Source organism: Ammospiza nelsoni, chromosome 8 (assembly GCF_027579445.1).
Source record: "Ammospiza nelsoni isolate bAmmNel1 chromosome 8, bAmmNel1.pri, whole genome shotgun sequence".
In the NCBI taxonomy this organism is placed as follows: Eukaryota; Metazoa; Chordata; class Aves; order Passeriformes; family Passerellidae; genus Ammospiza; species Ammospiza nelsoni.
Genome location: NC_080640.1, coordinates 31,876,193 through 31,888,526, shown reverse-complemented (window position 1 = coordinate 31,888,526; position 12,334 = coordinate 31,876,193). Strand labels below are relative to the sequence as shown.

At 45.3% G+C, this 12,334-nt stretch overlaps 1 protein-coding gene across 2 annotated transcripts in view; it reads right to left on the bottom strand.

Moving 5' to 3' along the window:
• Nucleotides 1-12,334, bottom strand: part of A1CF (APOBEC1 complementation factor) — a 30,573-nt gene that overhangs the window by 2,957 nt on the left and 15,282 nt on the right. Inside the window, exons 7-11 of one of the 2 annotated variants that reach the window (XM_059477519.1) lie at nt 9,566-9,663; nt 7,966-8,236; nt 5,601-5,809; nt 3,441-3,577; nt 1,724-1,857 (exon numbers count right to left, since the gene is read on the bottom strand). In XM_059477519.1, coding sequence (XP_059333502.1) covers nt 1,724-1,857; nt 3,441-3,577; nt 5,601-5,809; nt 7,966-8,236; nt 9,566-9,663 — 849 coding nt within the window. The remainder of the gene's footprint in view (nt 1-1,723; nt 1,858-3,440; nt 3,578-5,600; nt 5,810-7,965; nt 8,237-9,565; nt 9,664-12,334) is intronic. The other variant, XM_059477520.1, reaches the window with a different exon arrangement.

Here is a 12,334-nt window from a genome sequence, read left to right as displayed (position 1 = left end):
AAGAATCAGGGATTAAGACAAAGCCTACATTTGGGAAGAGCATCTGGGGTTTTCACTGGATCTGCTGGAGCAGGCTCTGCTGCCAAAATACATCTCCCAGGATCCTGTCTGACCACATGGGCAATGGGATCAACTCCAGGTCAGCCAGAGCCAAGGTCCTCTTGGTGGGGGAATGGAAATATTGGGCAACAGGGAGCACACATTGCCTCATTGGAGGTGTCATTTTGGGCAAAAAAACACAATGAATTCCTTACAATTTGAATATTGTGGCTCTCCAGAGTATTTTCTTTGCACCAGCAAAGCCAGGTGCAACATCTCAAGCAGCAACTGAGAAATCTGGGACTTAAGGCACAGCTGCCACCATGGGGAGAGAAATGAGCTGTGAGCTGGGCATGGCCTGAGCTGAGCTTTAGCGAGCCCTGACCAAGGCCTGGTGTGTGCTGCAAGCAGCAACTTTAGTGCATGTCCATTTGCCAAGCTCCCAAGACAAATAAATAAGGGTGGATGAAAGAAAAGGAGAGATGCTAATTAAGCAGTAAGTGGGGGCTGGATTCAATAAAGAGCCCATTTGGTTTCCACGCTGCGGAAGCTGCACAAGCCCAGACAAATTGATTTTTCTGTGGCTTTTGCGGACTCCTGTGGCAGGAAGCCGGATAGATGTTTTATTTTTTTTCTTTAAATCCATCCTTGAGACACTCCAAACAACTCAGTAGTACTGACTAATGGGTTCCTCATGTGCAGCTTGGCACCTGGTGCTGCCTCCCCATCAGAACTGCTGTCATGCTGGAGAGCACAGCAAATGTAATTCCTGTGTTTTCTGTGATTTTCCAAGCTGTTTTGGGCAGTTGCAAGAGCTACAAATTCTCAAACTGGGAGAAAAACCTTCTGTGGGGGTGTGAGAGCTGGGATTGGATCCAAACTTTCATGGCTGCGTCATTTCTTTGGCAGATGAAATCCCAAGTGTTGGTTCATAAGGGGCTGGGGGTGCTGGGGGAGGACAGAGAGCCCATGAATTCATCAGCCTTGCAGGGAGGAGGATCTCCTCCATCCTGGTGACATCAGGGCCAGGGAAGGGACTCATGCCAGATGTGGCACTGGGGACACCAGCTTTGCATCCTGTGTTCCTTCTGGGGCTCCCAGTTGAAGGAGGTTTTCACAAACTGGGAGGAATGGAGGGGATGTGTGGAGCTGGGATGGGCCTCTGGATGTTGGGGTTCTCTGCCCCTGGACACTGCTCTGACCCCCTTGGACATAATCCCAGCTGTGGCATTGTTCTGAGGGATTGGGGTTGGAGCTGAGCCCCCCACCCCAGTTCCCACAACCTGAATTGCTCTGGGGTGTGGACACAGAAATTTGTGATAGAGATAAAATCCTTTATGGGCAATAAACTGGCACAGGTGCCCAGAGCAGCTGTGGCTGCCCCTGGATCCCTGGAAGTGTCCAAGGCCAGGCAGGACAGGGCTTGGAGGACCCTGGGACAGAGGAAGGTGTCCCTGACATGGCAGGGGGTGGAATTATGTGATCTTTAGGGTCCCTTCCAACCCAAAGCAGTCTGGAATTCTCTGCTAAATATGCCAGACACACAAGCAACATGAGTCACTACAGGGGAGCACAACCAGGCCAGTCCTCAGCGACCAAAACCTGTTTCATTCCTCACACCCACAAGGAGCCACCAGGAAAAATGATATTCCAGGAGCCCTCTGCTGTACAGACATGCCCATACCTGGGAAAGCTGGTGCTGCAGGAGGCACCTCTGCCCCCTCCACGGGGATGCCCAGGGTCTGCAGGGTGTACTCTGCCGCGTAGGTCTTGGCCTCGTCGATGTAGGCGCTGAGCTTGGGCGGTGTGAAGGGGTGTCTGTGGGCACAGCACAAAGTTAGCTGGGTTTGCTTTCCTGACAGATGTTTTCATTACTTAGTTTTAAATACAAGAGAAGGTATAAAGATCTGGCTCTTAAGGGTTATTAGGGTCTGGGTTCTCCTGAACTTTCCACCGCATTCGCTTGCGATTGGAGGCAATGTTGGATGGATCCTCATTTAGGAGCCCTGGAGTGGTGATAGCACAAAGTTAGCTGGGTTTGCTTTCCCCAGGGCTTTCCTGCCAGATGTTTTTATTACTTAGTTTTAAATACAAAAGAAGCTATAAAGATCTGGCTCTTCAGGGTTATTAGGTTCTCCTGATCTTTCCACTGAACTTGCTTGCGATTGGAGGCGATCGTAATGTTGGATGGATCCTCACTTAGGAGCCTTGGGGTGGTGATTGGACAATCCGTTTTCTTGGGTGCTAGATAAGGTTTTATATTTTTTCTTGGGGCCCATTTTTGATCCGCTTAGAGCTGGCACCACCCCACGCAGCAAATGGAAGTGTGGCTTCCCTGGGCTGGTGCATTACCAGAGCTGCTCTCCTCCCCGTGGTCTGCTCCCTGGCTGGGGTTATCGACCCTGGACACAACATCCTTGCAGAGACTGTTGTGCTTTTTCCATCAAAAAATAACCCCAAATAACCCTGCTGCGTTTTTTCTTTACAATACCCAGCCTGGGCTTTTCTTTACAATACACAGCAAAGAGTGGTTTTGGTCAGAAATGTTTACAATCATATTTGGAGCTGAAATATCAGCATGTACCTTCAAATTCCTCTCATTTCCCTACAAGGGCTATTGTTTGCTTTCTTTTTGTACAAAAAAGTACCCTTTTGCCTTATTGTGTCTGGCTTTCTGTGATGTTTGCACCAGCAGAGAGAGCACCAAGCACAGCACTTAATTATACTCTGTGGATGTTTTTCTCCCAGTACTTTTTAAAAAAGTATTTAATATATATGTATATTTATATACATATATATTTTATTATAATACATAATATATAATATTATATATAAAGTATGTTTTATATAATATATAATATATAATATGTAGTATATAGTATATAATATTATATTATATATAATACATAACCTCTAATATTTAATATTTAATATATATACATATTTGTATATACACTATGCATATATAATTAATATATAATGATATATTTATATATAATACAAATAAATATATCAATATATAATACAAATATATAATATATCATTATATGTACATATAGATGTATATATAATTATATAAACATATATGATTTAATAAAGATAAATTTATATAAAATAAATATAGATTTTAACATTCAAATAAATATTGAATTTTAAAAAATTAAAAAATAAATAATTAAAATTATAAAATTTAACTAATATTTAATAAATATAGATTCAATAAATATAGTAAAAGACATTCAATAAATATTTTTTAAAATAAAAAGAAACCTGTTCCAAAAGGAAACATAATTTTTTAATATAGGAGACTTGTGTGCTTGGGACTTTGGGGACAGCTGTTAGGGAAAATAGAATTTAATAAATAAAGCCTAAGCCTCAGAAACGTGCCACTAGTGACATACATGGTGGGGTTCTGGCTGGCAAGGGCAGGGATGGTGATTTTGTAGAGGAAGAGCTGTCTTTGATCCTGGCCAATGGCAGAGTGGAGCTGGTACACAGGCTGTCCCCAGTTGTTTTTCTGGCAGATTTCTTCTAAGATCTAGAAGGAAAAAAATAATAGGGATTTGTGCTGGGGTTAATTGCTGTGCAGAAGCCTCCTTGTCTAGCTCCAGCCCCTGGGCTGAGCAGCTGTCTTCCCTCAAAGAGTTTTCAGGGAGCTCTGGCAGCTTCCTCAAAGCTTAGCAAAAAATCAAAAATAAATGGCAGATAGAATACTGCACCCACCCTGAAGTGTAAGATTCATCTAAATGCTTTATACATTGATATCTGTTTAATTACTGAAATTATTCCCTGCTCACTTGGGCATCTGAGTCCTTTTGCTGATTAGATTATTTCAGTGTGGTTTGCTTTGAATCCTCCTCAGAAGCTCTGTCTCATGGATGTCTGTTTCAGAGGACTAAAGAAACTTGGGTTGCATTCATCTCCTCTGGCTTAGTGGGTTACAGAGCACAAGAAGTCCAAATAGGCTTCTTTTTAAAAAGAAAAAAGGTTTTGTTTCCATCCAATTAATTCCACAGGCTTCAGCAGGCGATTGCAGCTTTTGAAATTCTGAACCACGTTGCCCTCAGCCTTGGCACAGCTGGTCCCATGGTAATTGGGAATTGCTGTCCAGAAACACTCCTGCTTTGGCTTGGGATTCCAGGGGTTTTTAACCCACTGCCTGTGTGCTGTCCCAGCTGGGATTGATCACTTTTCATTAAACCAGGTTGCTCTGACCTGGCCTTGAGCATTTCCAGGGATGGGGCAGTCACAGTTTCTCTGAAAAACCTGTGCCAGAGCCTCACCTCCATCACAGCCAAGAATTTCCTCCCAATATCTCATCCATCCCTGCCCCCTGGCAGTGGGAAGCCATTCCCTGTGTCCTGGCACTACAAGCCCTTTAAAAGTCTCTCTCCATCTTTCTTGCAGCCCCTTCAGGCACTGGAAGGCCACAATTAGGTCACCTTGAAGTCTTGCTGAGGTCTACCTCATTTACAGCTTACATTTGAATGGATTTAAAACTAAAAAGAAAAATTTAAACCTCACTGCTGCTTTTAATTTTGCCACCACAGCTCCAGCTGAAGTTTAGCGTCTTGCGGTGTAAAATGCTTCATTACATAGTTCAGTTCTCAATTACAACAGCTCATTTTTTCACTGTGGCAACACTAGTTCCCTGCTGTGCCAACTCCTTTATAGGTTGGCTTTATAAAAATGAATTTCACTTGCCCTAAGGCCCTGCAGAACCATTCCAGGGATTTCTAGTGGAAGGTGCCTCTATGCATGGCACAAGTTGGTACGAGGTGACCTTAAAGATCCCTTCCATCCCAAACCATTCTGTGATTTGATGACAAAACAGACTAAGGGACTTTTGCAGGAGGGAAAAAATCCCACTGTCCAGTTTCCTGGGAGGAAACAAGGATGTTTTCATAAACTTTGGCAAACTGGATGCTGTGGCAATTGGAGTGTTAAAAGGCAAAGACATGCTTCAAAATTCAGTGTGAAGTTGGTTTCCTGTATTGCTCTGCACAATATAAGGGAAAAAGAGTTACTGTCCGAGCTGGACACTCAGAAGCTCAGGGAGTTTATTGTGGATTTCTCCTCAGCCCTCTTCATCCATCTGCATCAACACACACAACCAAATCAAAGAGTTTCTATGCTAGGCTGGGTTATGTCAACACTTCTTTTGCCATAAATGATTTAAAAATGTGCATTATTTTTCTATTTTTTGTGCATTGTTCCCTGGTGCAGCCCCAGGTGACAAATTTTATGTGTCAAACCCATCGTGGGTGGGAATTCCTTGACTCGCGGTATTTTTATGGCGCAACAGCCAGAACCAGATTAAGGCATTTATGACAACTCTCCCCTGACACTCAAGATGATCTTAAAGGTCTTCTCCAACCCCAGCCATTCCACAACTCCATGAGGCAGGTGGATATTGCAAGATGCAATGGTGCTGCTCATTTTTTAATGATTTTGAGACACAAGAACAGATTTATTTACCAGGCCGCGGTGCAGATCCAACGAGGGGCCCATTTTCCCAACACACCCCTTGGGACATGGCCGCTCTTTTTGGGGTCACGTACCTGAGGGGCGAGTTTGATCCCTTGGGGCTTCAGTGTGACGTGGTTCATGGGGGTGAGCTCCATCCCTGGCAGGAGGTCATAGAGCTTCTCCTCTCCCCTCTTGTCTCCCTTGAGGTGGTATCCGCGCCCCAGGCCTGGGAACGCCAGGTAGCCGCGGCCTCCCAGGCCTCGGACGCCCGCAGCCCCTACAGGTACATTCATGTAAATTTCTAGGAATGTAAGAAGGCATTAAACCGAATCAAATCACCGGAAAAAGGACCCTGATTCTCGCTGAAATGGAAAAGTTAGCCCCGCTTGCTGGGAGGGTTGGGAAGCAGGTGGGCCAGGTTCTGGTGGTGGGATAATACAGGCTCAACACTGACACCCTTTCTTGGATAGGTGAGGGGATTTGGGGAAAAACTGCTTCTTTCTGCCCACTTTTCATCATCTCTAGTCAGTTTTGATTTCAGGACAGCTTTTTAGCCAGCCTTGTCGCTGGAAGTCAGAGAGGGGGACAGCTGGCATATTTTGTTACCTACCAGTGTAATTACACCTTGAAGAATTCAGAGCTTACACAATTTCATCCCTATGGACAAAAATCCTCTTTGGTTTTGCCCTATTACACTTCCATTTTTTCTCAGGGAGCCCTGCTTGGGAGTCTGGGGAGACCATGAGGCAAGAGATGGGTGGGGAATTATCACATCTGCTCTTTTCCTAGAGCAACTTTTAGAGGAGCTGGTTCACCTGTGTGGGGAAAAACTTGAGGAACAAGGGGTATTCCTGCTGCCTTGTCTCCTTCCTGCTGAAGGGACAAAAACTGGCCATCATGATCCTTGCCAGGCCTACCAGGGTGCCACACAGCGTCCCAGCCTGCTGTGGGACTTGGCTTGGGGACACAAGGCATCATCTTTGGAAGGAAGATCAGATGACAGAGTTATTTCTTTGCTAGCCCCAACCTTACATCTGCACTGACCAAACCATGCCTGCACTGACATTTAATTTGGGGGTACCTGAGTGTGGGGATTTGATTTGGCTCCAGGTAGGGTCACTCAAGAGTTTTTAGAAATATTCTCTTTTATTCATAGAATGAATTGAGTTAATTAAGTTAACAATCTCCCAAAAGGGAGTATTACCGCGCCTGTGTGGGCGCAGCTGGTGAGAGATAGACGGTGAATCTTGTTTCTTGAATCAGAAGGCTTGATTTATTATATATTATATATAATACATTATGACTATACTAATAGAATATAGAGAGAGGTTTGCAGAGTAGCTAGGCTAGGCTAAGAATAGAATAGAAAGGAATCTAAAACAAAGCTGTGGCTAAGGACTCGGTCCCCTGGCTTGCACTTTGTGATTGGCCCTTAATTATAAACATAGAAAATGAGCTAATCAGGAAACTCCTGTTACATTCCACAGCATCTGATAATAATTGTTTACCTTGTCTTCTGAGGCCTCTGTCCTCCAGAAGACACAGAAATCCGAAAGAAAGCATTTCTGTGGAGAAATGTCTGCGACAAGGGAGCCTCCACCTCCCAGAGCACAGAATGGCTTGTTTGATTCCCTACCCTGCACCAGGGCAATGTGACTTGCTTGGAAAACTCCACAGCTTTGGGTCAGAAAACACCAGGACTGGTAAAATTTTCACTTCAACTTTCAAGGACAAGTGTTGCAGACATCTTTTATGGAAAATCCTTTCTTTAGGATTTTTCCTCCTGAGAAGCTGAGAGGCCTCAGGAGCAAAATGCAAACAATGGTTATCTGCTGCTGTGGAATGCAACAGGTGGATCTGTGATTGGTCTCATAGAGTTGTTTATAATTAATGGCCAATCACAGTCAGCTGGCTCGGACTCTCTGTCTGAGACAGAAGTTTTTGTTATTATTCTTTCTTATTCTATTCTTGGCTAGCTTTTTGATGAAATCTTTTCTCCTATTCTTTTAGTATAGTTTTAATATATATCATAAAATAATAAATCAAGCCTTCTGAAACATGGAGTCAGTTTGTCGTCTCTTCCCTCATCCAAAAACCCCTGTGAACATCGTCACAGATGGAAAGATAGTGGTGGTGGTGTCTGGCTGTGGGAGGGGGAAGGGAAAACTGTTTTATTTGGTCTTTTCTGCTGGGGTAAAACCAGGAGGATCTGTGAGTTATTTACACAATGAGGGCAAACTAGAAATTCCTTCCAGGAAAACAGATTTTTTTTTTTCAGCCTTTGGGGAAGACAAGAACCTAAACACAGTGTTTTCCACCAGAGAAAACAGCATCCAGGAACTGGGGCAAAGCCAATGTCACCAACACCCATGTGGGAAGCAGCTGCCTGACCCCTGGAGGAGACACTGGGCACGAGGGGGTGGTTTTCATTTATCCAAAACTCCAAGAGGGAATCACCTCGGACGGAGGGGGGCCGGAGGATGCTCCTGCCGCTGAGCCCCTTGGCGGCGGGGAAGTGCAGGTTGGGGATGGCCGCGTAGGCCTGCGGTGCGTAGAAGACCGGGGCGCCCAGGTAGGCGGTGGCGGGGTCGTACAGGTGGCCCAGGGTGTAGGTGTAGTCCCCCTGCAGCACCGGGGCCCTGCCACCCGTGCCACGCGTGTACCTCACGTAGCTGTCCTTGTCCACCGGCTTGGCCAAGGTCACCTCGATGGGGGAGCCATCCAGCACCTGAGAGGGGACAAACACAGGGTGGAAATGATGCCTTGGGGTTTAGCTTTCTTTTTCTTTCTTTTTGATTGTGTGCTGCTTGGGTGTGTGGCTTTGGGTTTCATACAAGGGGATGGTAAGGTCTCTTCACAGAGTAGGTAGACACAACAATGCCCTCTCTAGCCGGGGACCAAGGACAGCCAGATTTGGATCTCAGGCCCAAGAGTATAAACAATGTGGACTGAACAGAGAAAATAAGAAAGATGGGACTTCATGGGCTGGGGGTGTAACTGGACAATTAGCTCAAATATGCTAATGGACCAAAACTTATAAAAATGTGAGATCTTGTGACCAAGCGCTCTTTTGCTTCCATATTGGAGCCATCCGGGCAGCAAATTCTGCTTCTGCCTCTGCTGGGCCAAGCAATGTGATACTCACCCTTGAGTCAGAGCCAAAGCCGTGGCTCTGGTACTGCCAGGGTGTGGCCTTGAAGGCCCTACAATAAATATCCTTTTATTAAATATAAATATCCTTCCCCTTAATTCTGTCTAGCCTCTGTTCCAGCTGTTTAAGGCAGCAGGGGAAGTGGTTAAAAGTGCTTGATGGAAATCCAGTCTACGGGGGAGCTTGCCCCCACGTCCTAACGGGATGGGAAGAATCACCCCAAAAAAGCCCTGGATCTCCCTCACACGGGTGAAAACTTAACCTGAGAGTGCTCAGCCCTGGCTCCAGTTGGGAGAGGCTCCTTCAGCAAAGCCTTTAAAAGGCTTCACTTCCCTGCAAAGCAGCTCGTAAGGCAGCGAGATTCCACGTGCTCCCGTGGAGAACAGCAGTGGCACTAAAAATAGGAGCGGGGTTAACACCTCTTTGGGAACAGCTCTGGCTTTAGAGTGAATTACATGCAGTGCAAGAAGGGCTAAATTCAGCAGCCTCCTCACAAATCCGCATTTGAACTCGGAGCAGATGTTTGGGCTGACCTCGTTTGTCCCACTTTGCCCTGCCAGTGTTTTTGTTGGCAGTCTGGAACAAGGATGTGAGTGTGAGCCAGGGGGGGATCCTCACCCCTCCTTTCCCAGTTCTTCTTTCAGCTTTTCCTGTTTTTTTTTTTTTTTTTTCATCTGAGCAGTGAGTTAGAGCAGGGCAAACACTTAGCACAAATCCAAGGAGCCAAAATGAATCGTTTGTGTACAACAGAGCTGCTGAAAAACAAATCCAGGAGTATAAAAGCAACCAGCAAAGAGCAAATTGGGATAACACCTCCAGGAGAGTTTTGGAGCTAATAAAGCGGGTGGCTTTGTGTAATATACTGCACTGTAAGCTTCAGGAATTAACATTTACAGCAGCTTTTACCTTCCCATTCAAGGCTTTCATGGCCTCCACTGCGTGTTCTCTTTTATTAAAGTGCACAAAGGCGTAGTCTCTAATTTTCTTTACTCTCTCCACTGCACCTGTGGAAAACATTGGAATATTAGTGGGAAGTGGGGGTTAGTCAGAAAGCAGAGACCTGAAAGAGTGGCTCTGTCAGGTTATGAGCCCCTGGAGAGCAAAGGCTGAGCAAGGGTGGAAGAACAAGAGGTCAGTGTCCCCTCACCTCTTTGGATGCATATTCCAGAGGAAAATCAATATATAATGGTTGTAGCAATTCAAGGCAAACTAGAAGGGTTTGGGGTCAGACACCAGTAAGATTCCCATTAAACTGGAAATTCTCCTGTCCAAACCATTCTGTTGGACACTGCTTTGGTCTTGTGTCTTCCTTTTGTGACTGACCACGCACCGGCTGTGGGAACATCCCCCTGTGATCCCCATCTCCCTGCTTTTGTATGTGCATTGGAGGCAGCTTTTGCCATAAAACAAGGAGGTTTTTCTCCTTGACAACCAGCTCAGGATGTTCAGGAAGAATGAACAGCCAGCCCTGGGCACTGGGATGGGCTGTGGCTGATGGGGCAGCAGGTCTCACCCTAAGAAAAAGCCTCTCCCTAGGAAACAGCCATTTCTGTGGCAGTGGGGCTTCCCTGGATGCTCCAATTCACCTGGACATGGCCCCAGCCAGGCTCTGCAGCTGAGGATGGAGCTTGGGCTGGAGACTCTTTCTTCCAGCCTGAATCTTTCTTACATCCAATTTATCTGAAGTAATTCAAATGCAAATGACTTCTTGTTCTTTTCTAAGTCCATCCCCCCCAGTTTTCTCTTTCCCCTCTCAGCTGCTCTGATGCCAGGAACTCATACTCTGCACTGAGGAGTCTGTCTCCAAAATAACCCCACCAGTCCTGCTCCCCATGGCCACAGCCTTCAGCCATTTCTTTAATTCCTCATCTTCTCTCCTCCTGTGGTTTGGGAAGAACAACATCAGCCAGCCCAGCCTCCTGTAAAACCCCCAGAAATATCCTCTGGAAACATGGCTAAGGGATACTGAACAACTCTTCTGTTGGCTTCTTATCTCTTAAAGCTGAACAGGTGCACAGGGAAATGTCATATTGCCACAAAAAGCATGCACTTAGAAAAATGCAGGAGGAAACAAATTTCTTTGGTGTTCAGGGGAATCATTAGGAGCTGCAGAGGGCTTAATGAGCCTGTCCCAGCCCATAGCCCAAGCAGGTTGCACGTCTTGGAATGACACAGGGATGGTAAAGTAGCACTTTGTGTCCTTCTGGGACAGAGGATGATTTTCCGAGCCTGAATTTATGGGAGTTATATGCTGATGCTTTGTTTACAAGTGGAAGCTTTAATGAACTCGCTGTGTTTTGAATATCCCCCTTCTGCCTGCTGGAGAGCATTCCAGGACACCAACCCTGAGCCAAAAATTCTGCTCTCCACTGCTTCTGCCTCTGCTGGGCCAAGCAATGTGATACCCACCCTTGGGTCAGCTCCATGGAGGAGGAATTTCCTTGGGATTCCTAGGGAGCAAGGGCAGGGCTTTTCAGAGAGACAGCTCTGCAGAAGTCATCAGGCTGCGAATTTGGCACAGATTTAAGGGGTGCTCCTTGCGCTGTGTCCCAGCTTAGCATTCCTGGTGTTGCCTGTGGAGCCCTCAGAGATGTGGCAATTGCTGTGTCATGTGAAACTCTGGATCATTTTTATTGCATGATTTGTTGATGTCAAAACAGCTTCCTAATGCCCTGGATCCAAGGTAATTTCTGCTAAGTAGTGTTGAAATGTGGCTCAATGAGTGAGGCAGAGAATCATTGCAGGGCAATGAATCATTTCACATCCTTCCTGCCTTTTTTGATCTCACTGTAACTTAACCTGCATTTTCTCTCCCCAAAGCTGGAAGTTTTGCTGCTCTAATGCACCCATTCCTGATTTTAGCCACCAAAATGAAAGCTGTCCATTAAAAAAAAATAAAATTCCAATGTGAATGCTGAGATGATAAAAGGAAGATGAAAGATGATGCAGAACTTGTGTTGTTATAGTGGAAAACTTCTTAGGAGCAAAGCAGATGACTGTTACCAAAGTGTCAAAAGGCCACAAATGTGTTTCTGGGGAGTGTGAGCTTGCTCAAAGCTCGGGAGCAAAACTGGGTAAATAAAAGAAGGAAGCAGTTCAGAGAGTGGGATAACATAAATTTAACTCAGGAGTAAAACGGGTTCTGCAACAGCTCGATGGTGGCTAAAAGTATGAGCCAGAAATATTGGAAGGACACAAGGAAAACTCATGAATCCCTTTGCATTGCAGCCCAGTCCAGAAAAAGGCATGAAATTAAGAAGTTGGAGGAAGAAAACTGAAGCTCTGCAGCGTATTTTTAAAAATTAATAGAAGGAAGCTAACAGGAGTGAGATGAAAGGAGATTTCCCATTGCCAAGCATCAGTTCCTAATGCCTAACGGACTGTGTGGCTTGCAGAGCTGCAGAAAAGGGTTATTTTTACTTTGTTGGTTTTGGGTGGAATTTCCTAAAGCTGGAGCAACTCAGAAGTAAAATCTCCTTTGAAAGCCAGCAGGATTTTTATTCCCAACTAATTTTTTTTTTTAATTCCCAACTAATTCTCCCTGCCTTTTTTTGAAAAATCTCACCCTAAGTACATGTAAGATATTCCCCAAAGGAATATTAAATTAAATGGAAAGCACTAATTATTCACCAATTTACAAGAGGACTGGGGGGATGTATGAAAATGAGTTCAGAA